General features: G+C 38.1%; 1 protein-coding gene across 3 annotated transcripts in view; it reads right to left on the minus strand.

Annotated features, from left to right (window-relative positions):
• nkain2 (sodium/potassium transporting ATPase interacting 2) overlaps positions 1–25,438 on the minus strand; it is a 159,234-nt gene that overhangs the window by 68,346 nt on the left and 65,450 nt on the right. For 2 of the 3 annotated variants that reach the window (XM_020918805.2, XM_055149470.1), the window contains exons 2-3: positions 10,301–10,438; positions 3,995–4,075 (exon numbers count right to left, since the gene is read on the minus strand). In XM_020918805.2, the coding sequence (XP_020774464.2) occupies positions 3,995–4,075; positions 10,301–10,438 (219 nt within the window). Of the gene's footprint in view, positions 1–3,994; positions 4,076–10,300; positions 10,441–11,224; positions 11,265–25,438 lie in introns of those variants that run through there. The other variant, XM_055149469.1, reaches the window with a different exon arrangement.

The following is a 25,438-nucleotide window of genomic DNA, read 5'->3' on the forward strand; positions in this document are numbered from 1 at the left end:
TTGTGACAACACTGAGAAAAAAGGTTGCGGACCACTAACCTACAACCACCAGTTATTTAAATTGTTGTTTGTTGTTTCTGTGTAAAATATGTTGCAACACTAATTGGAATGAATTTCTGAAATGTTCCTCTAAAGCTGACCCCCTCAGCTTTTAAATCTATCTGCATTTAACTCCATTTAATTAAAGCTAACCTCATCTTTTCATTCAGTGACCATAACACTATAAATTGTAACACAAATTGAAATAATGATTCAGGAATTGTATAAATATGTGCATTTTTAAATTCCTTTTTAGGCTGATCCTTCACCTGTCGACAGCAATGCACAAGCTGTCCTTGCTGCACAAAGCTGATTCCACCAATAAAATGAGATGCACGGTGGTGTGGGCTTCCAAAACAGAAGGTATTCAACAGCTAAACAGTGGGATGGAGCTCAACTAACAAGCTCTCCCATCTGCATATGTGAGTGTGGGAAGTGTGTCCAACCAGGCCATTATGAAGTAAACTAGGATGCAAATACTTCACACTGTACTGGAATGTAAAAGGGACACAAAGTTGTTTTTTGTTGCTGGGTTTGTGTGTTTTAATCCCTTTTAGCATTGTCATGATACTAAAATTCAGACTTGACAATTGCTGATATTGATAATGATTTTGAAACTACAACAAATACTTACGGTAAATCACTCTTTTTCACACAATTGAATGTAAAGTTCAATGTTTCTTTAAATATGCAACTTTTCTGCCACCTGCTTGTCTCCATGGAGATATAATGTCCTGTAGCATGGCATTAAACTTCTACCCCCATGGAAAGATACACATAATTATAATTCATGTTTTACAACCACAGTAAATGGAAAATGTTCACATTTTCATATAGCGCTTTTCCATCTTCAAGGCACTCAAAGCACTTTACATGACGGGACCACTCACCCATTCACACAAACATTCATACACCAGTGTACACAGACACTGGGACGAGGTGGGGGTATGTGTCTTGCCCAATGACACAATAGCAGCATTCATCTGTGGGAGCTGATCAGTGGACAAATGTCCACCAATTGAACTACTGTCACCCGCAACGCTAACACCTTTATGTACAAGCAATGAATACTTTGTACTGTATATTGAACATAGCATTTCATAAAGAACTAGATGTAAAAGTAGTTTGAACTATAACTGAATAATTTACACTTCTATTTTTATTTTCCTTTTTTCTCCAAAGCGCCATGCGACCGTCTGTAATCAGCAATAATCAACATTTCCATCAGCTGATTTGTTCTGTTTATGAAAGCTCTGATTGGCCCTAATTAATTGTCCAAGTTGATTATCCGCATTTGAAATTTATTGCAGCGCCACATCTCTTTCAGTAAATATTTATTGAGTGTAGTTTAATCACTATTAATAATAATATTTCATAGCTTGTCAAATTAAACACTAAATGAGTAGATGATATTAAGATGTGAGGTTTAGCAGAGCCAGTTGTGCATTAAAAGACTCTTGTGAGCTTTAAGCCATGTTATAATGTTGCTACTTCATCAAAAACCTATACCATACCTGGAGTTGTGTTTTGCTTCATTCACACATTTTTTGTGTGAGAAACCTTGCATTATTTGGTTGTCTACATTTCCAAAGCTCAAAATGCTCTGTTCAACTTTAACTTCTTGGGTTCTTTTTAAAGACAATACAGTAAAGTGTATTTACCTTGTTGACATGTTTCGGCTGCTGCTACAAGCCATCTTCACAGCTGTCACCGGTGGTGACGTGTCGTATATCAGTTGTTGTTACTTCCTGTAGGCGTGGTCAGCCTGATGGACCTGGCAGGTCGCTCAGACTGACCATGCCTCCCGTCGCTCGGTGTTCTCTGGAGGAGGGTGTCCCTGATTTCACTGGCCTCCCTAATCTAGCGTTTGAACTTGTTGTTTTCTGATCCAGTGACCCGAGCCCCGTCCCAATCCATAATGTGTTTTTTTTTTTTTACAGTGGTCTGATATGGTGGATTTTAGGTTTTCCTGCCTTGCTTTGTCTTTTTGTGTTCTGATGAGTCTCCCTGATGTTGCCTTTTCACATTCCTTTTAGTGTTCCTTTTTTCAAATGTGGAATGTCTGGCCCATTTCACCTATGTATGACATTGCATAATTTGCTATATACAACACGTCACCACCAACACTGGTGACAGCTCTGAACCTTGTGATGTCATGAAGTGACAGTTCAGTAGAGATAAGTAATTCCAGAGCTGAAAGCATTCAAATGATTCTAGTGAAGGTATATGGTGTTTGAAAACACAGTAGAGCACTTCCTGTATTACCTGTATTACATCAAAAGGTGGAGGTGTTCCATTTGAGAGAAAGGCTCAGCCTTGATATGCAGGATATATGTGTTATAAACATGTGTGAAAAAAAACCCCACACACACACAATTCAGGTATATTTTTGATGAAGAAACAACATTATAACATAGATCAGAAGTGTAATATAGGTCCTTTAAAAAATACATCTTTCCTGAAGTTTTAACGCAAGCAGTGGATGTATGAACCTATCAAAATTTAGTTTTAAGAAAGCTAGTCCTGTTTCCTCAATAACTTTTTTTTTTTCAGTTAGAACTTTTTTATTGCTTTCCAACTTCAATTTATAAAGTGTATCTAGGGCACTCTACTTCAACACTACCAATATGTACCAAAATATCTCTTGTTGCTGCCTGCCTCCTTTTAAAAACACATTTGGCATCATGTTGCCCTTTCTCACTTCATGAACGCTAGGTATTTTTAGGGATATTTTGTTGTATCGTTTATATCTTTTAAGATCAAGTTCCATCCCCACTACAGCTACATTATGTAAACTTATGCCTAAAACCTATCTACATTACTTACGGGGAAACTCATTTATCATATATTAATTACAAGACTACAACTGAAGAAATGACGAAATGCTGTAAATCAGACAGTGAGATATTAATGTCATTATAATTAAATACATCATACTACATACTGCTCTAGATAACTATGTTAATTTCATAATGGCAGTTCAATGCTCTGGTGTGTGTGCTTTCATATATCCTGTATTAAAGAGCTCCATCCAACTAAAGTAACACTGCGTAACTTTCTAGAAGGATCAACTGTATGATTACATGGAAATAGAGAGTTAAAACCACATTTTGTAACATTCTCCTCGTAGATAGAAAAGTTTATTGCCATACTGTTGAAAATAACATTTGCATTGAAACAGGCAAGCCACATTTGTGTCAGGTTTGTGGAGGTATAATATCTATTATATGTGAAATAAAATAAATGAAATTAAATCAAAACTTAATAACATAGTAGCCTTGGGAAGGTTAAAATGCTATAAAATGTAATTGGATGGAGGTACAATCTAAAACTAAATATTCCTTCTATCATTTATTAAATGGAGTTGAAAGAACAAAATAAAATGTAGCTGAAAGAAATGCCAAGTTATGCCAAAAGCGTATTGTCTATGGATATCCACTTAGTCAGTCAATGTCTTTCCAAAGTCTATTTTATTCTTAAAGCTACGAAGAGTACGGAGTGAATGAATATGAGAAGAGACAAAAGGTAAAATGAACCCTACCTTCTTATATGTTATACGAGATAAGTATTTAATCTTTAATTTCATGTGCTCACTTTCTGATGTCCAAATCTCTTCACAATATGTTCACAATACCTACCATACAAGCTTTACTCTGGACTTCTTGGTCAAACCTATATTGTGCAAACTTGCACTTACATGTATAAAATGTACCAGACCGAGATCAGTATTTTCTGATAGCTTAAAATAAAAGCGAATCCGATATGAATCCAGCATTATCATATAAATTGAGGATTTTGGTTGCATTTAAATGGGTCTTGCTGCGCTTACTACATAAAGCCTCTCTAAGTATGAGTGATGTGGCTGTGTTGACTGTGCTGACTGTGCTAGAGGAGTAGATACATGACTGGAGTGTAAAACCAAAATTAAAAAAAAAAAAAACACTGTTGGCCTTACCCGTGACAGATCTCCAACCTCCAGGTAAAAACAGATGATAAAGACGTTCCAGGTCATCCACACCACCAGCCAGGCTGCATACTGCAAACAACAAGAGAGCAGTGAGGAGAGCATATTAAGTACATGCTCATGTGGTCTTCTAATATCAGTATTTGGTAGGGTTTTGGAGACTGGGAAATTAAACTAATGGACCAATCTGTGAGAGAAAAAAAACAAAAAAAACAACAACTAACTACAGCTCTCTTATGAATCCGGTCTTACAGATTTGCTTAAAGGAGTGAATTTGGAGCCAGTTCTATATTAGGAAAAGGAATTTATTTATGAACAAAACTGCGAAATAAAAACACCAGGATCATGTAGAGCGTGTTAATACGAACATTTTAAGACCAAAATGACAAGCTCACAGCAGCAGTTACAGAGAGAGGGGTGACCATTTTTTCTTGGAAAGTCAACTGGAAACAGAGCTGATGGAGCCGGAAGCAGCATACCAAGTTAAAGTTTTCCAGGTCAGGTCTAGAAAGTCTAAGAAGTTTTTTGCAGTGCTTTTGGCCAGTTAGACACTTTAACGCCATACGGTGAAACATTAGAGGCAAAGCTTTAACCCCTATCAACAAAAATACACATTGTATCCATACTTTATTATAAATTATTACATTACATCTGTCAGTATGTATTCTATCATTAATTTACATTACGCAAAAATAATATCTGTTACATTCGCCTACTACTGTTGACTGTTATTTTTGTAGTTCATGTGTTATGCAAAGTTGTTAAGAATTTTAATTGCCATTGTCATCTGAAATATCCCGACCTTCAGATGTGCTAAGCTATAGTTTATAATGAATAATATTAGTCTTAGATAAATACGTGAGGAAAAGGCAAAGCGTCACTTCACTTTTGATGTGTTTAAGATGCAGAGGCACAAAATCAACATCCACAAATCACCTGAATAATAGCAGACGGGTGTATAAACAAACAGGCAGCGGTAGCTTTTCAAAGTGTACTTAAAGACAGCAAAAATAAATAAGGGATTAAGAAGGCTGAATGTTTTAATCTTAACAAAACTTTGCTTGACTTTTACTATGAGGATGTAAACACTGTGCGTGACAGTGCAGGGTCAATGGTTCCAAGTGTGTGGGAGTGGTGTAGAAGAGCCCTATGGGAATCCGGCTTAAGTTTATGAATGGGTGGCCCTTCTAAAAAGCATTGATTTACTCTAAACATTATCATATGTCAAATACACATAACCTCCAGGCTTTACAACACAGAATCTGCAAGGGACTGGTTTAAATGAATAATGTATGAAAACTTGTTTGTGGCGTTTATATATTTACAGTTTTTCTAAGAGCTTGATACACAGATAGTGCAGTGACAGTTTAATGGACACTGGTTTTACTAAACATATTACTGCTACTTTATTAAACATATGTGGCAATTATTTATCAAAGACAGGCCTGCATAATATAAATATCGCAATGACATCAAAATGCTAGTTTGAAATGGAGCAATAAACAAATCATTACAGGAAAATTGATGCAAAATTGACTCTTGTCAGCTTTAAGCCATGTTATAATGACGTTACCTCATCAAAACCAGGCCTGGAGTTGTGTTTTGTTTCATTCACACATGTTTGAGTAACCCTTTATTATTAGTTTTTGTCTAGATCTCCAAAGCTCAAAATCCTCTGTTGCACCTTGTGATGTCATGTAGTAGTGGTTTTCAAGTTAACAGCTACATTTTACCTTTAGTTCAGTAGAGATTGGCAATTCCACAGCTGAAAGCATCCAAATGATTCTAGTGAAGGTGTATGGAGTTTAAAAACACAGTGGAGCACTTCCTGTATCACCGCATGTTTTTTCTGTTTGAGAGAAGAGCGCAGCCTAAATATGCAAAGCTGTGTATTAAACATGTATGAATGAAACAAAACACAACTCTAGTTATGTTTTCAATGAGGAATCAACATTATAACATAGATCAGAAAATAGCGTCTATGCAAATCTTGTTAACCATTAAGTTTAGAGCACTACAGACATGTTCTGAAATTCATAAGATTCTTGGATTAGACAGGCAGTTCATATTTCTGTGTTCTCTCTTATGTTAATGCTCCTGGATGTGTTCAAAATACGCTCCGTAAACTTAAAACCCGATTTAAAAACATAGATTGCAAATATAATCTCAACATTAAAAATCACCAGAATTGTGCAGCCCTCAAAGAATTATTTTGTTTTATGCACAGACTTACACACTTTAAAAATACTACATTAAATGAGATGGGGTAAAATACGCCACATACACTGTTGAGATACTGTTGTGTCTATGGGCATTCTTCATTCATATTATTAGTACCCTGTTGAGTAGTGTTCTGGTGGTGTTAAGTAGCTTGGTACAAATTTCATTAATGGTTTTAATAATCAAATGTCTTTTTTTTCTTTTTTTTTTATCTCAAATTTTTAACATTCAACATGCACTAGATCAAATTTGGGAAATGTTAATGTAGCCTTGGCTTGACTCGCTAAAAGGTACACACAATTCACAGTAGTGTTTTTTTTTTTGTGGTGATTTTAATTTGCCTGTTGAAAATAAATGAGGGGTTCATTACATAAGAGTATGCCCATGTCAGGTTTGTCCACTTAAGGCCCATAGTTGCAAGGAAAGGCTCAGGCATTCACAGCCTCAAACAACAATATGTAGAAAATGATTTACAGTGGGACCAAACATAACAATATTTACACGTTTAAGTAGATTTTTGTCTCTTTAATGTTGAAATATGATCTGATTTCCTTGTTGTCCCTTCAGGGTAGAAATAAAAGATATAAAACGGGTGCACACTGTGAAATTACAATTATGGCAAATCTGATAATGTCAGAATACATTTGGATTCCCTCTCACAAAGCAAATCACTTTTTGTAAAATCTGATGTTTTAAACAGTATGCTGATGAAAAAGAGACAGCCAAGAGACATTTATAAAGATATTTGTGCTTTTGTTGTTCTAACAACTTAAAGGTGCACAATGGAACTTTTCTGCTGGGGGGAATATCACCTTCTAGTCTATATGGAAATGTTATTGTCTCGGTTTGTTTCCAATATTAAACTTTATTAAATTTATATTTAAACTTTATTAAACTTTTATTAAACTACTACACCACCAAGCCAAGTTATGGGTGAGATCTGTGGAGAGGTGATCCCGCTCACAGCAAAAATGTCATTTTATATTCAATTTCCACTTCTTAGATAAATAAACAGATCTGTTAAATGTAATACTCTGGAACTTTCTAAGAAAAGCAATTAACTTCAGACCCTCCATCTGAAAAGTTACACAGTACACCTTTAATATAAGTATGGATGATTATTATCATTCATGGAAGAATCAAATTTGGAAGAAACTGCCTGACACAGTATTTTCCAAAGTTGTACTACTTGTGATGGTACAGACTATACTCCGAATATTGAAGTTATCGTGTACAATAGACACCAGTGTGCAGACCCCTGACTGATGTGAAAAGGAGCACATTTCAGGCATCAAAGGCAATGAAGCCCCCCATTGACAAGTACTACAAGTACAAAAATCACATTACTACCACCTTACCCATACTAATGCAGTATTCACTTCTGGCTGCTTTTAACACATGCTTTACATCGACATGAAGTTGTGTAGCATTACGCTCTAAGATAGGGCACGTTCATTACAGAGAGGAACTGTTATTTGTGCAGGCCAGTTAGTTCCCAATCGCCCAACACAAACCCCAGCCCTTCATAATGGCCTGTCATTATTTCGACAATAATTCTGTCAGGGTTAATTAGCCAAAATCTTGTCTGAAATTCCACAGTCAAGTGCAGAAATGGTGTTCTTTTATCGCTAGATTTATTCTGTTTCCCTGTGCCACTCTCCCATAAAACCATGACCAGTCAAAAGCCAGGCTAATGTAATATGCACACATTCTGTCTTTTCTGCGGCTCAACCTCAGAATTTATTCAGAGCACCCACAATGGCCCAGGCTGCAGCTATCACCGCTCGCAAAAATAAAATAAAACACTTCACCGGGAGATTCTGCTATGAGAAGAGCCAAACAACAAAACAGTATCGGGAAAATATACAGTATGGAGGTTTATTTTGGTCAAATTTTGTATTTTTGTGCATAGGTAGAGGATGTGGCAAAAGCTGATTAAAACACAGATGGCCAGAACTCAACAAAAACAACAAGTAAATCTTCAGTAAATAGTTTAAGAAGTAGGGCTGCATGGTTATGGAAAACATTTTTAAACAGCATAAATAAATAACTTTGCATTTATTCAGTTACAATTGTTTTAATTATAATAACTTCTGACAGTAAAGTAGGGTCTCCTCTTCACAAATCTGAAGATATATTCACTTGTCTCCATAGAGATAAGTTTAATACAACCTTTAACATTTTCAACAAGCAAAAAGCGCTGGAAATGCAACTACAATAAACTTTTTAACTATTCGGTGAAATTATACTTTTGGACAGTGACATTCATTTGATTACTTCATCTTGTTACATTTTGCTTATTACTGTATTAGCTTTACAGTTGCAGAGTGTTTGTAGAGTTTTTGTAGGCAGTTGAAAAGGACACAGATTCGTGTTTTGAACTTGGACTCCTTCAGCTCTGACTCACAGGGAGGTGGTGTGGGTGAAGGTTTTGTTTATGAACTAAGTGTTGAAAAGTGTTAGTAGTGATGATCCAGTATGTGAAGTAACATAAATACTCACAGAAATTTCAAACCTACAAACATCTCTAATTTAGTGAGTCTGTGTATCTGCCAAAAATCTGCCATTATCTGATTTGTGGAGTTATCAGAAATGACATCTAAATAGTTGCATGATGTGAGTTATCTGATTTCTTTCTGATTGTTCACACATGTACAAGTTTTGGAAAGTAAAATGATGCAAAAAAGCAAACTGATGTGACAAAAATGAAAGAGAAAATGTTATGCTATGAAAAGTTATTTTAAAATTTGTTGCACCTTGCCTTCAAAACACAGCAATGAATATATGATTCTGATTAGCTCTTGGGCATGTAAACACAAAATCTGATCAAATTATTGTGTTATCTCATTATTCTAGAAATCTAAAAATGTACCCAGTGATTACAGGAATCTTGCTTTTCTGTTACAATTTCTGGCACAAGTTTTGGTTGTTTATTCTTAAAAAAAGATTTGACAAAATTGTAAGATTTTGAATTTTGAGCAAAACAGACATTCCAATTTTTTCATCTCCAACAGCAGAATCAGACAGGTGATCTTTCTGTGCAAACACAAGTTGTATTTTAAAGGCTTTAGGCATTCATGTGAATATCATAAATAAATGGATTTGTTAATAAATTTTTAAAGTGACCTCAAAGTGAACTGTTGACACTGGGTTTGAACTTCTTCCAGGAGAATCACCGTGGACAAGGTCTCTAAATAAGGTGGAACTGCAATCTGCTTCCAGTCTCTCGCTAATCCAATTTATGAAGGGAATATATTGCCTGAGATCATTTTAGAAAGGCTGAAATTGAAGCTAGGTGCAATTTTCGTTAATGGTTTGAATAATGAAATGTGACTTTTTACTTTTCCTCTAAAAATGTTAACATTTAAAAGCCCTATATTATACAAAATTGACTCTTGTGTGCTTTAATATGTAATATTACAATTTAGGTAAAGCAACAACATCTCCATGGAGACCGTGGATCTATTAAAATAATTGGACAGGCTCACAACAGCTAGCTTGTAGCTGTTGTGAGCTGGCATAGTGATCACTCACTGGTACTACAGCAAAAAATGCACACTCACATGCAGTTGAGCACGGGCTCTCATGCATTTGTGTGGCCCGCTGGAGAAAAGAGCTCTAGGGCGCATGTTAAATGGGCATGGAGTCACCGGATGTACCTAGCCAGACTAGGCTAATCTGGAGACATGCGCCACTGAGCTCAGACCATTGACTTAAATGGGCGGCCATTTTTAGATACCGGGGTTTGAAGGGGACAAGCAGTTATGTAGTGTATAATACACCTTCCATACACCTTCACTGGAATCATTGGGATAATTTCAGCCCTGGAATTGCCAATCTCTACTAAACAAAAGGTAAAAGACAGCTGTTGCTGTAACTTGAAAACTACCGCTTCATGACATCATAAGGTGAAATAAGGTGAGTTTTTGATGAAGAAACAACATTCTAACATGGCTAAAAGCTCAAAAGTATAATATATATTTAAGTATTTAACATGCACCAGATCAAAAGTGGGAGGTGTGAATTGGCTTGAAATGTTTCACAGTGTGGCATTTGTATTAGTCTTGTGTAACTTACCCCAGTGACATATCTAGGCCTGAACTGTATGGTCCCAAAAAGGCCCAGGATGACGACGATGATGTGGAGGAAGTTTGTCAGGATGGGAGCCCACTGATACCCCAGGAAATCGATCACCTGTCGCTCCAACACCGTGACCTATGCAAGAAGATACAGAAAAGATACACAGTTAGTATATGTGCATATGACATTCTCCAAAAGTCATCTACGGACCGAGCTCGGATTTGTCTAATACAGCGGACAGGTGCAGCAACAAAATGTCATGGCGCCCTTTTTACGACCACAGTCTAAAGCCCTCAAGTGCTCTTCAAATCCTCTATTGAGTCATTTGAAGCACTGAGCATGGACTATTGCGTCGCGCTGTTAATTTGTCCCAATCCACACACATTCAATAGACTGCTCCAGCTCTGATGCTACATTCTGAGTGAGAGGTAACTTTACTATTTGTATAAAGACTCATGTTGCAGGCAGTGGATGTGGGGTGTACATTTCATGACGTACAATGCGCTACTGAACAGTGTAGAATTACCATCAATTACAAGACTGAATTACAAAGTAGGACACAACACAACACAAGTCAATCAATTTCTAAATTTGAGCCAAATATAAGAAACTAGGACAGGGCTTGCGATTGTCAGTAGGGGTCATGTTTTGGCTGTTAATGATAGCCCTGAAGGGACCTGCTTCTGTCAGTGAAAAAATGCTTAGAAAATGGATTAGGGAAGATATTGTGATTAAAAAGTAACGCAAAAATATGTTACTGAATGTTACTAGTTATTTTAGTGCATGGTTTTATTACACTGTCTAATATTTAATGAAACTTACAAATGCTGCATTGTAATATTCCAAATTTGAAACAATGAACTAAACATCAAGGTATTCTGAACATAGCTGCTGGATAACAATACCTGAATAGATTTGTCTTTCTACTGTTGCCACCTGTTCTGCAAGCTGAAACAAACATATTTTTCTATATTGCTAAGATTTGTTAGACAATCCTATGTCCCCATAGGCTAACTGCAGCTGGCAACATAAATGCTTGAGAGAAGATTTAATACTGGCAACGTTGAAGATGTAACTACTTAGTACTACCAGGGGTGTAACAATATCCAAGTCTCAGGATACAATATCGTCACGGTATGAACCTCATGGTACGATATTTATTGCGATATCATGGGAAAGCTCACGATATGACGGGAAGGTTCACGATTAGAGATGTAACAAAATCCAAATCTCTCTGTACGATATTTTCACGATATACATCTCACTGTATGATATTTATTGTGATATTTTGTGGAGGCTAAACAGCTAAAACCGTGAATATGCTACTTTTTCTTCTTAAAATGCCTTGACAAGACTTAAAAAGAACTAAGACTTAAAGGTGCTTAGAACTGTTATTTCTTCATGTAATTTGCACTGAAATGGAGCAAAGGATCATGGTCTATGTAGTTCCCTCTGTGTGTTTTTTTAAGCTATTGCTGCACCATAACTCTTAATTTAAGGAAAGCGACTTGTAATTCGATATATTGTGATGGTCCACGATATCATTGTGAGAACTTAGATGATACGATATCACAATATTTCGGTTATTGTTACATCCCTAAGTACTACCACTATCTACAACTACCACCACCTACTACAACTACTACTATTTCCTGCTACTACTACTATTGTGGAGGGTTCGCTGCCTGTTATTCTCCAAGAAGTTATTATAGCTTTGGTTGGAATGTTCCACAGAGGGGCATTAAACTCTTCTATCTTATCTTAACATTTTACTTGAAAAACGTTATATTCTTACTGGGAGTGAGCTTCTCCACAGATATATCTGCAACTTGGCCTGATGGAGTCATCTGCTTGTCTCCATGGTGATAAAAAAGTTTATCGCCATACTGTGGAACATTCGAGGAAAATAACATCTCCATGGAGACACACAGGTGGTGATCTCTCTACCAGCAAAGTTACATATTGCAACTTTTAATTCTCAAAACCCAAGAGATACATTTCCAACTAGTGCTAATTACAATTCCATTACAATATTTAGTAACAGTACAGTACACCACATGTGCCCCAAATATTATGCATTTCCTGAAGGGACTTAATTTATGAAGCAATTCCCGTGGGTTAACACCAGAGTGAATGATTTTCCATTGTCTTTATAGGAGGTTGATTCCTGATTAGAATATAAATAATAGCTGGGGCTTGCTAAATGACAAATGCGCTAACGGGATAGAGGGGTTAAGAGGATGTATTTTGAAATGAGCAGCTTTTATCATAATGAAGCAAAGTGTAATCAGTAATCTATGCGTTGTGTGTGTGTATGTGTGTTGTGTGTGCGTATGTGATGTGTGTGTTGGGTTATTATTATTCAGACAGTGTAGCTTCATGCTGAGATAGTTAATGAAGTCAGCACAGCGTATGATATGGCACTGCTAAATATATTAACACATGCATCAGGGACAGACAGGGAGGAGGCCCGAGACAGAGAGGAGGAAACAAAGGAGCAAATAAATAAACAAATGTCAGACTTTAATACGAGTATAAAGCAAATTCAAAGAGATTATTAGTGATAGGATGAGATATCAATTTTTGTCACACACTACCACCAGCCACAAGAGGTCAGTAATGAAAGTTAACATGCTTTGTTTTTTGGCATTGAGTGTTTTTGTACTTTGACCAATTCATTTTTTGATTGGTGCTCATTAACTTATTGACCTCTTTCAGGAAGTTGCCACAGTTGTAGTATTATTTTGCATAGGGCTGTCAATTTTGACTGCAAATAAGTTCTAAACTAAGACTACAAATCTGTTTTCAAGACACCACCTTTTTTTTTTTTTTTTTACATATATCAACCTACTTCGTATAATATTTAGTGGCAAGACTTGGTTCTTTATTAAATGAATGGGACTCCCACTTAACTTTAAACAAACACCCCAATGAACAAAGGCTGGGAAACACATGGTTCCTTGTGATTTGATATAATACAATATACATGCTCACAATATGATATTATCACAATATGGTGATACACGTAATAATTATTATATTGTACATGATATACTGCTGTTTTTTTAAGAATCAAATACATTTTAGTAACAATATTTTATTGTTAAATCATTACTTGTGCAAAGTCAATATGAAATTTTATTAAATTTTATGAAATTTAATCATCAAAACAAGCAACAAAACTGTAACTGTAAAAATGCCAAAAAATACTCATGGTGATGTATCGATACAGCAGGCTATAATGTATCAACAACAGTATCGTGATATAACAATATTTCAATATTTTAGTAGTCATCAGAAGAAAAAGCGGGCAGAAAAAGCTTTTCATTTGGGCATTGCTAGAAATTCAGGCATAGCGATCTGGAGTTCAGATGAGGTTGGAACAACTGACAATCACATTAATGGGCAAAAAGCTTATTACTGCACAACTGCAAAATAACAGTCCTAAAAATGTCATGTATCAAGCCAATTTAAATGCTGTATCTATAAACATTATGCTGCCACGGTAACACATAATCTGTCCAAAGTGTGCTTAGTGTCAAGTGTTTTATTACCACCTGCTTTTTCCAACAAACTGTTTCACCAGAAATTACAACACGCCCTTATTTATACAATAATGTGCTGTTTGTAATTTTCACACTTTTCCTCAGCACCTTGATATGCTCAGAACACAATGTTCAAAAACAACTTAGAAATTCACACAAAAACAAATCACGAGAACAAAAAAGGTGGACACTCCAAACAAAAGCAACAATAGAAGAAGCTTGGGATTGAATTTGATAAGACTCGGCCCGAAGAGGAGTGCATCCACGTTTTCCACACAATCGGTTTCAAGTGTTTAAACAGCAGCTCTATCACACCAGCCCTTATTTGCTCTTTCCCTCACTCACACACACATACACATACACAGACTCACACACTCACACACACTCACACACATCCACACAGCGAGGCACTTCTGGATGGCTGGCTTTAGAGGGCCCTAATGGGACACCATATGGCAACACCAATGACTTCTGCAGCCAAATAGCAGGTTAGGCAGCACGCAGAGAGGTAGAGAGGAGCAGGGACACAAACTGTAGCCCTTTACAGCTTGCTAATGTCCCTATTAAGCCTTAAATAAGAGATGCAGACATACAGCCCATAAGATATGCTACATAGCCTCATTGATGGTTTGGAGAGCTAACATAAGGGTACTTTTGTGTGGTGCGGTACATAACAGTGGAGATACAAACATTTTTTAAGATGACTGCTACATTTCAAAATCAGAAATATTATACTAATGCATGCATGAGAATGCTATAGGGAAAAGTCATTGGATTTTAAGGCCTTCAAAAAAATCCAATAGTTCACCAGTTTTGTTTCATTGCCCATACGGCTTTGTTTACAAGATACACCTTGCAGACTGGAAATTTACAAGTGCAAGGTATCTCTATACATACTTTAATACTTTAATCACATTTGATCCAAATATATAAATAATTGCACTGGCTATTTGTTTTCTGGATCAACAGTCAAGCAATATTCAGAATTTAAGTTCACTCCACTCACAACTATTTACCAACATGAGTGAACAAAACTTCCACTTCCTCCTCTATTAACAGTGAGTGAGTGGATAGCACACTCACCTCACAGTAAGAAGGTTCCTGGTTCTTTCTGTGTGGGGTTTGCATGTTCTCCTTATGTCTGGGTGGGTTTGCTCCGGGGACTTTGGTTTCCCCCGTCAACCCAAAACATGCACACCTAAGGTAGTCCTGACTCAGCCTGACTCCAGGTCTGGAGATGGGTCCCTGGGTGATGCACTGTGGCACCCACTGCAGGTCACCCAACAGCACTATAGAATGGGTCAAATGAAGAGGACACGTTTGCTCACAGAGACAATAAAGTGTACTATAATCTCTTACCTTGTGTTCTCTGAGTAAGGTAATAGTAAAAACAAGTCGATACCCCCCCGTTGTTCCTATAGCGCAGTGACAAATGTTGGCCAATGTGTAGTACTGTGTGTAGTACTGTGTGTAGTACGTCTCCGTGTGGCGGTGAGTGGGCTGCACTTGACAGCACCTGCTGTTCTTGGTCACTCTGGGCTCAGCTGGCGGCCCCCTGTGTCCCGGGACAGTGTCTCTTTGTCCGAGGCGGTCTTTATGATCAGGACAGGCTTTCATCCATTCACATGCCTGCCCCTTGTGTATCACATTCATTTTATTATGTTAAAAGTGTGTCCTTCCTTTGACAATTATATAGCTGTTCCATTGTGTGCTCTTTACCAACACACACGCGCACACATAGGATTTTAATAGGAGTCAGAGAGGCCTCCTTGCACATTATGGAGACTCCTTAGGGACTGCTCTTTCATCAGCAATAATATAAACAGTCTTCAGTCCAGCTGGGGGCCCCGGCATTACCCCAAACACACACACACACACACAGAGGAGGTGTGCACATTGTAAAAGCATGTATTGATTTCTGTGGTCATTATAGCCACATCCTTAAGGGTCAGTCAGCGCAGGCTCATTCTTCTCACTGGTTTTATTGTTATAACTTGGGTTAATATGGGAGCCACTAAAGAGCAATATTCAAACCAGACCATCTGTTCCCATGCCGCTGTCTTTCTTCTTTTTTATGTGAAATTCCCATTATGTTCCTCAGCTGTGGCCCAACTAACTCTGAACCGCCTGTCAGTACATCACTCTTTGTAATTAAGTCACTGAGTACCCCTGACAAAGGCAAGACAAAGTATGCATAGTGAAGTCGGATTCGAGGAGAAAAATAAAGTTAGGGTGCTGGGTAAAGCTGTTTGGGATCGTTTGAGAATGCGTTATCCTTTCACAGTTGATTACAGAGAAGCAGATGCTCTAACTGACATTATGCAAAATAAATGTGTTTAATTTAAGGGCAGCTCTGTCATCTCCTAAATGTTAGATTGTAGCTATAAGGCTGAAAATAGGCCTGTCACCATAACCAATTTTGAAGAGCGATTCATTGCTGAAGAAAATATAGACAGTAAACGATAATATTGAAAGATCCTATTAAAGTACTAATGATACATAAGTTATTGTTCCCTCCCATCATTTACTGAGGGATAAGCTGATGTAGTAATTATGACAGGCTTAGCTGAAGTCAATTATTTGTATGTCGAGTTTTTTAAAGAGACTTTGAGTCTGGAGTTGGAGCATCAATACATGATTCCATGGAAGGGACAGTATCTAATGAGATATATATGTTTTATGCCATACAGTGGAAGATTATATGCAAAGGAATAACATTTCCATGAAAACGAGCTGGAGAAGACCCCTCCAGGCCAAAGTTGTTTCAGTGCAATTAAAATGAAATGAAATGAAAAATATGCTTTGATATTATAGTCTTTATTTTTTGCACTATGATTTTAATTATCAAATTCTTATGTTTTTATTGCTGCGTATTGTTACTCAATATGAACTTTAAATTGAAATTTCAGAATCATGAAAGAAGCAATAAAATGTTTTCAAATTTTAAAAACAGTGTATGTAGGATTTGTTGCCCTTGCTTCTGCTTTTGAGGTGTATTGCTAAACAAACTCAAGATTTTATATGAATCTTGTAAATGAAAAATACCGCCTAACAACTAACATCAACTAAAACATAATTCATGAATTTCTATTTACATTTTTACCACATTTTGAATTAGCACTATTGCAGCATCTTACAGTGAATTTCCCCTCCTTATTTCCCTTGCATGTCAGATAACAGAGGCTATAGGCGAGGTGTGAAATGGGCCCGGGCCTTTCAGCGGTTCAGGCTCTGGGGAAGGACTGTGAGACAGGCAGAGGTGGAGGGAGCACAGAGCAAGCAGCAGCACCCACGTTCTGAGATGTGGCACTTGTGTGATGGGTACGTTTGATGAAAGCGTCGCCGGAGCAGGTGCAGCTCGGTGCGGGCTAGCCGGGTCCTACGGGATCTACCACGACACGCTTTGATGCTGCAGACAAGAGATGTTCATTTCAAGATATGAGGCGAGAGTCAAGCTCCAAAGATAAGGAGATGCCAACTAGGAAGATATAGTCTAAAATAGGATTGCATGGCTTAAAGAACTCTATAGAAGATGTGGGTCATATATTGGCCATGAGATAATATCAAACTTGTTAAACTGAAGGTATGAAAAACTGGAATAACGGATATAGTGGCTAATCTATATATTACGTAAGGATTTTCAAACACCTGTTGATTAAGGTAAAAAGTACAGATAGTTCCAGGGCATTCTTCCAAACAAGCATAAATGATATTATAACAGTTTTGTACTACATTTTAGGTGCTATATTAAGGATGCTTGACTATTCAAAAGCTGTAGGTCTGTTTTATCATTTTAGATGATTAATACAGGAATACCAAAAAAGTACTGTTCAGGAAGCAGGACAGAAAAACAGGAAAAGTTCAAGTACTCATACTTAAAAAAAAAAAAAAAAAAAAAGAAAGAACCCAGCTTACAACCATCAGGTGTGGGAATTACTGTGTAATGCGATTACACTGCAAATCCAATGCATTTCATTCGTTCAACAGGATGTAGTTGAACGAAACACAGAAACAGTTAAATTGTCTGTAATAATAACAACTCTTTAATCTTTTAGCTCTTCTCAAATCATCATGGATCAAAATGAAGGCAAAGTTCAAAAGATGTAATACTTTAGTTTGAATTTTTAACGGATAGACACATTGTACCAATCTGATAATCATTGTTGGCAGAGATGATGCTGCCAAACCCTAATAGAATAATGTGGCCAGTTGTTGTTGTTTATTGGGTGTGTGTTTTTGTTTGTTATTTGTAGCAAACTTGAATTTTACTCAAAGCTCTTCATGCCTGAGTCCAATATTCATTCATCATTGTCACACTCTGCTCATGGCAAGCTACTTCAACCATAGCTGCCCCGGGGCAATCTGAGCTGGCAGTCACCGTGCCAACAGCTGCTTCAGACACCAAACGTGCACACACACACAGACACACACACATCAGTACAGGGGGACAAGAGGGGAGAAGTGTCACATCCAAGGTCACTCCGACAGCAGGAAGCGAAACAGCAGGTAAACCATTGCGCGAGGTTTGGACAACAACATATTTTCACAAGATCGAGATTTGTTATAATATTGATTTGTGTCAGATTCTATCATAAATGTGTTTATGGTGGAAAGTCCCCATCAGCTCGTCTCTACAGAAATATCATAGCTTTGCCTGGAATGTTCCACAGTATGTCATTAAACATATCTAACTTGCATGTTTAAAGTCATTCTGTGCAACATTTCAGGCAAAGCAATAGTATCTCAAGGGAAACAAGCAGGTGGCAGACTCTCCACAGGAAAAGTTAGATAGTGCACCTTCACATTCGTGTTCACATTCACACTGCATAACAAACTGACTGTAAATCATTTTTCATCAAAACCACATTTGTCAAAACCATCCAGTCCTAATAGAATATGATCCAAATACGTGCAGTGCTTGTTTCAGGTATTTCACTGTGCATTCTTCCTTTTATAATGTTATAACGCTGTTGATTCAATTGCATTTCATGTGTACTTTTCATCTATTTTCTTTGGTGCTGCCCTTTGTAAATCCTTCAAAGCTACCTATATTTTGATGCAACTTCTTCCGATCGTATGCTTATCTCATCTTATGTAACATAAACATTTGCAACCCAAAGTATTCACTCCCCCTGTTCTTTCTTGTGTTTACGTGCTTTCCACTTGAGAAAACAGACCGCTATGGAACAAATATGGATTTATCATTCTCCCATCCTCACCTGGCATAGTTTTGCATGTTCTGGTGCATATGAGCGTGTTGTGGAGAAAACAAGTTGATAAGCACCCGTCTGTCAGTCTGTTAATGCCAGCTCTGAATCCCCCTTGGGACCAAAAATGTTTATTCCACCTACTGTTTTGTGAGCTACTCGCACTCTTGTTAGAACCACTCTCTCCTATGTACTGTTTCGCAGAGTGCCTGAAACTTTGCATCTGTGCATCCATCACTGTCAGTCTACAATACAGTCCAGTCTTTGCATTTTCAGCCAAGCGTTGTGGAAATTTGGAAGGGAAAAATGAATGTAAAACCATATAAAGTGCTGAAAATTATAATGACTTGTTTTGCCTGGGCTAATTGAGGGGTTTCAAAATCAAATTGCGTATTTTGTTCTAAAAGATGGTTTACTTAAGTGTTTGGATATTTTCTGCTGCTAAGTGAAAATCATTCCAGCTAAGATGAATGAATATAATTTAAGTCTTGGAGCTTTCTGTGCCTTTATTGATCAAACAATTAAGTCTATGAAGAGGAAATTTTGAATTCTTGGTTATATAGCACATGTTTTTGTTGATTAAAACCTTGCAATATATGGCTAGAAGTGATTCATGTGGTACAGTAGTGACTTATAACTGGAAGGTTGGAGGTTCAATTCCAGCTCTGGCCAGTACATATTGTCTCTGGGTCATCCACTTGCCTATGTATGGTAAGGTATTGGTTGTAGTTGGAAATGCCACTGCCAGAGATTTGCAGCCATGTCCCCAGGGCAGCTGTTGCTCGGACTGGGAACCACTGAAAGGTACCACTACAGTACCAAATAGAAAAGTGTGGGTTCTGCTTGTGGCAAAAAAGAACTGGAAGAGAAAACTGGAACTAAAAGAAGGTTTGATGCTAAAGGTGTCCTGGGAGAGCACTATAGTAGAACATTACAAGGCAGTGTCAGCTTAAATGAACAATAAATACAACCACTTTTCCCAAACAAATACTATTTCAAGGAATGTATTCATTGTAGTTCTATTTTGTCATTCTAGATCAGGGGTCTCCAACCTTTTTCCTCTGGTGAGCTAGTTTTATAAAAAATGCCAGAGAGCTACTAGTTTTAGTCATCACAAGAAATTTGTCTCAAATAAGATATAGTTACGATTCATTTACAATGGTAAAAGGCATTTAATTAATACAATTTTACTTATTCAGCACAATACGTGTAATTCAGAAATCCCTTGGCGAGTTACTTGGAGCTACTGTTAGCTCCCGATCTTCGGGTTGGACAATGGAGACCCTTGTTCTTGATGATTGATACAGGAATACCAAAAAAGTAGAGCCCGACCGATATATCGGTTGGCCGATATTATCGGCTGATATGGGCAACTTTAGGCATATCGGCTATCGGCCGATATGCTTGCTGATAGGGGCCGATATTTCACGTGGGCATGTTATACCTCGTTATAAAGCTTAGACTCTCTACATTCTGTTCATTTAATCCAATTTACAGACAGATAAATGTCCTAATATGTGGCTCCACATCAGTATTTATCTACGGAGTCATTTGTCTGTGTGTGTCCGTACTGTCCCTGAACACACCACAGAGTTTGTTTACACCTGCAGACACAGATCCAAACACTGAGATGATATTCTTTTTACGGACAATTGGTTTGAGTCTGGATTAAAAGGACATTTATTAGTGCAGATTTGTGATGTGAGGTGGAGCCTGTATGAACGGTGAGTGTTGGAAATATGTCGACTCTGAAGCTAGTTTTTGTCATTTGTTATGGGTTAGCTGCTGTAGCTCCCGCACATAAACAGGCTGTTTTCTATTGGTCTGTTCTAAAGTGACTACTACTGGACCTGCACTGATATGGAAATGAGCTGTGAATAGGTGTGAATTATGACATTTGCGCATATAATTAATTACCGTGGCGCGCACGTATATTTACGGCTAAAGGCTAATAGCGCTACTTTCTTTACTAGTTATGGGTAAGTCGCGAACGAAATGACTCTTAGAACCGGCTCTTTGAAGGGAACGACGGGAGCCTGATCCTTATTGGGAGCCGTGTTTTCTCTTTCTCTCACTTTTTTTCTCTTCACGCCACGTGCAGATTCGTGGTTATGACAGCGGCTAAAAACGAAACTTTGAGAAATTTGCGTGTACGTAGGATTAAAAAAAAAAAAAAAATTTAAAAAAAACGAGCATATTTGACTGTAGTTTAGCATAAAATAAATAAGTCCCGGTTTAGTCCTTTTTCAGTCCTGGTTCAGTCCTGATTCAGTCCTGCTTTAGACGTGCTTTAGTCCTGCTTGCAACAAAACAATCTGAAGAGCCACTTGGGAGCCAAAAGAACCAGCAGCTTTTAGTGAGCCGAGCCAAAAGAGCCGGTTCTCTAAAAAGAACTGGAATACCCATCACTAGTGTCTAGAATGTGATGCAAAAATGCCATTAAGCCAACCTACTGTCTGTAAATATGATGTAAAGAGTCAGAATAACAATAAATGTTGCCTAAATAAACCCAATTTAAAATCCACCAGAGCCAAACCTAAGTTTTTTAAACAATTCAACATTTACAGTGAATTTTTACATCACTAAATATATCGGCGATTATATCGGCTATCGGCAGCTCCAACTGCCATTATATCGGTTTCATATCGGCCACAGCAAAATCCATATCGGTCGGGCTCTACAAAAAAGTACTGTTCAGGATCCAGTACAGAAAAAGTGGAAAAGTTCAAGTATGCATACTTGAAAAAAACTGAAGGGCCACTTTACTTTTTAAAAATTCTGTACTGACTATGAATTTATGACCATATGAATTTTATGAACTGCACTGATTATACAAGTGACTGTAATATATTCATTTATATTTTTATTCTGTTATACTGTATCTGTCTATTTGTTATCTATACACCTTGCATTCTGTACCCAAGACAAATCCCCCCTGGTGAGACTGAAGTTTATCTTATCTCCAGATGTGGTGTATGGAGGTGTCCATGGTTTAAGTTAGCTTATAACCATTTAGTGTGTGAAGTTATTGTATTACTATTATACTTCAAATCCAACACATTTCACTCATTCAACAGAATATAATTGAATAAAACCACAAAGAAACAGTTACATTGTCTGTAATTAATTCTTGTGTAATTATACTGACCATTGAATCTTTTAGCTTCTCTCAAATGATCATGTGAGACAAAATGGATGCAAAGTTGGTGTGAAAGTTGCCAACACAGAGAGCTAATTGAGGCACAGTGGAGAGTTGGCTAACACATAAAACTAAAAGTGGAGTGACGCTGCTAAAGAAGACATAGAGACAAACCACTGTGCTGTGTGAGGGCTCACAGAGGCCTTTGTCTCCACTTGATAATAAGCGATAGAAGCATATCAAAGAATGATTATTGCTCCAGACAGAGGCAGCTGCACTGGGCCACTATTATGAGCCACCACAGAGCCGTAAAAGTCTCTTTTATCCTAAACATGAGAGGAGGAGGGAGAGGAGAGATGAGAGGAGAGAGAAGAAGAGGAGGGAGAGAAGGGAGGGAGAGAGGAGAGGAGAAGTGAGAGAGGAGGGGTAGGAGAGGAGAGATGGGGGGAAAGAAAGGAAGGAGAAACAAGGAGGGAGGAGGAGGAAGAAAAAAGAGGACAGAGGAGGAGGGAGAGAGGAGAAATGAGAGAGAAGGGAGGAGAGAGGAAGGAAAGAAGAGGAGGGAGAGTGGAGGGAGAGAGCAGGAGGGGTAAAAAGAGAGAGAGTGGGAGAAAGATCAGAGAAGAGAAGAGAGAGGAGGAGGACAGGACAGAGAGAGAAAAGAGAGAGGGAGGAGAGAGGAGGAGAGAAGAAAGGCTGAGGGAGAGAAAAGAGAGAGAGGGGAAAGGAGGTTGAAGCATAAAGAGAAGAAAAGGAGGGAGAGAGGAGAGTAAGCTGGAGAACAGAGAGGTAAAAGAGAGGGGAGAGAGAAAAGAAAGAGAGGAGAGAGAGGAAGGAGAGACAAAGATGGAGAGATGATGAAGAGAAAAGAGGAGGTACAGAGAAGAGACAAAAGAGAGAGGAGAGACAAGGAGGAAGAGAAGAGAGAGGAAGGAAAGAGGAGGAAGGAGAGAGCAGGAGGAAGAAAAAGAGAAGGAGTGGGGGAAAGAGCAGAGAAAAGAGAGGAGGAGAACAGGACAGAGGGAGGGAGGAGAGAGGAGGAGAGAAGAAAGGATGATGGAGAGAAATGAGAGAGAGGGGAAAGGAGGTTAGAGAATAAAGAGGAGAAAGGAAGGAGGAGGGAGAGAGGAGAGTAAGAGTAAAAAGAGAGAGGTGGAAGGAGGAGGAGAAAAAGAGGGGGAGCAGAAAGAAAGAAAGAGACAAGAGAGAAAAAAGACAAGGAGGGAGAGAAGAGAGAGTAAGGAGAGAGAGGAGAGAAGACAGGAGAGTGAGAGGACAGAGTGCGCTCCTGGTGAAGATGTGATGAAAAGATGGTGAGGTGATTAAGATCCCACAGTTAGAATGAGCGCTGCAGTAGTTCAGTCCAATGAGAATGTCTCTGAGTCCTATGTTCCTCTGACACTCTGCTCCCCAGTGTCTGACTCTTCATTTCCTGTCTTCTTCTGCCTCTGTTACAGCACCACTCCATCTTACATATTTAATACACACTCATCTACTGGTTCAGAGCTCAAACAACAACTGGTCTCACTCAACACCTCGCCCACAGAGGAGGCACAAGCATACTGGTGAGAGTCTGGTACGGGCACCATGTTGGAACGGTCAAATCATCAAGGTATTTACTGCTAGTTTTCAACACTGCACAGTTCAGAGTACATATGTTTGATTATTGAGATGAAAACGCACCCACTCTCAAAGCAATTAACTTATCCATACACTTATAACCATATTGTGCAAGATTTTGTAAACAGACTGTGTAAAGAAAATCTGTTTGTGTTGATGACAGAAGGTCTACAAAGGCAAAGTAGTTGAAGGACCAATATAGCACTTTTCTATGTTGCAATGGATCAATTACACATATTTTATTGCTCTAAAATACCTTGAAAATTATTTTTACTGTGGAGATGGACAAAGTTTAATGGCGCCCAGTGAAACTTTCAAGGCAACTCTTATAGAACTACAGTTTTGAAATACAACTGTGAACCCAATGGCAAAGATATACAGGGGTTAATTATATAAATCTAATAGTACTGTACTGTTGTATTGCTATAGAGAATATTTCAACCTTGATGGACAAAAATGTTAAGGCTTTATCCATATAACACTATCCCGTAGTCTAACATGACAGCTAGAAGCTTGCATTTTTCATTATTGGCCTGGGAGAGATTTGCTGAAACCTTGAGTTGACTTTTGGCTAAATTGCGGTTCTATTGCTCACTGGTTAAACACAATATCCACTTTCTCATGCATCATCCTCGTAATCCCATCTTGACCCCCTCCCCTCCCCCCTCTCCCTCTGAGTGTCACAGTTGCGTGGCCTGGTCCCATGGCTGTAGTTCTCCTCAGTCTACCGCCTCCTGATTTCCAACGCTTCATTCTCCATGGCCGGCTCCCCCGACGCTTCGGCTCAGAGTTTCGCTCGCTTGTGTGACCTTTAAGAAACTGCTGATCAAATTCTACTGCTCATCCCATTATAGGAGATGCAGGGGGAGGAGGGAAGGGCGGGGTCAGCTGGGGGTAGCTCACCGGGATATTGAAAGGAGAAAAGCACTTGGGGAAAGTGAAGTGATTTAGAAGTGTGAGGAAGAATGTACTTTTAATCAAGTAGTACATTATGTAATTTTGTATCTGTGATTATACTGGTTGTAATCAAGGTAATTGCTGTACTGACATTAGTAGTAGAAGTACAAGTAGCTGGAATGGTAGTAGTTTTGTGATTAGGAACTGTAGTTGTAGCAGGCCCTAGCAGGCAATAATAGCAGTTGCAACAGTAATAAAAGTATTTGCGCTAGATCTAGATCTCAATGAATGGCTAAAATCAATAATATATAAATTAGAATTGTGACATGACCCTGTGATACTCTGCTATTAGGAGATATCGTTAGAACAGGATTTGGTTCTGTTTAATGCCGCTCTGTGGTCTCACACCGACGCACGCCGAATTCACTGAGGCTTGAACTCTCAGAAGACTGTTCGTTTTAATTACCTCTAACGGGAATATAAAGCTAAGTAAGAGTAGTGATAAAATCAAAAGTACTTCTACTTGACTAACAACATAAAAGCTTCCAACACAGCAAGTCTAAGATGGGCCTTTCCACCACCAGCTCCCTGCAGTATTTAAACATAAAGCACATTTTCTTTGGGTTATCATCATAAACTTTATTCTCCTAATAAAAGTGGGAAAGCCATCATGGTTTACTGTTAACTTAATTAAGGCCCGCCTGCCTACGCGCATTCCCGCTGTGTA

The sequence above is a fragment of the Boleophthalmus pectinirostris genome, unplaced genomic scaffold, assembly GCF_026225935.1.
Source record: "Boleophthalmus pectinirostris isolate CB_2022bp ecotype Guang Dong unplaced genomic scaffold, ASM2622593v1 HiC_scaffold_13, whole genome shotgun sequence".
Lineage (NCBI taxonomy): Eukaryota > Metazoa > Chordata > Actinopteri > Gobiiformes > Gobiidae > Boleophthalmus > Boleophthalmus pectinirostris.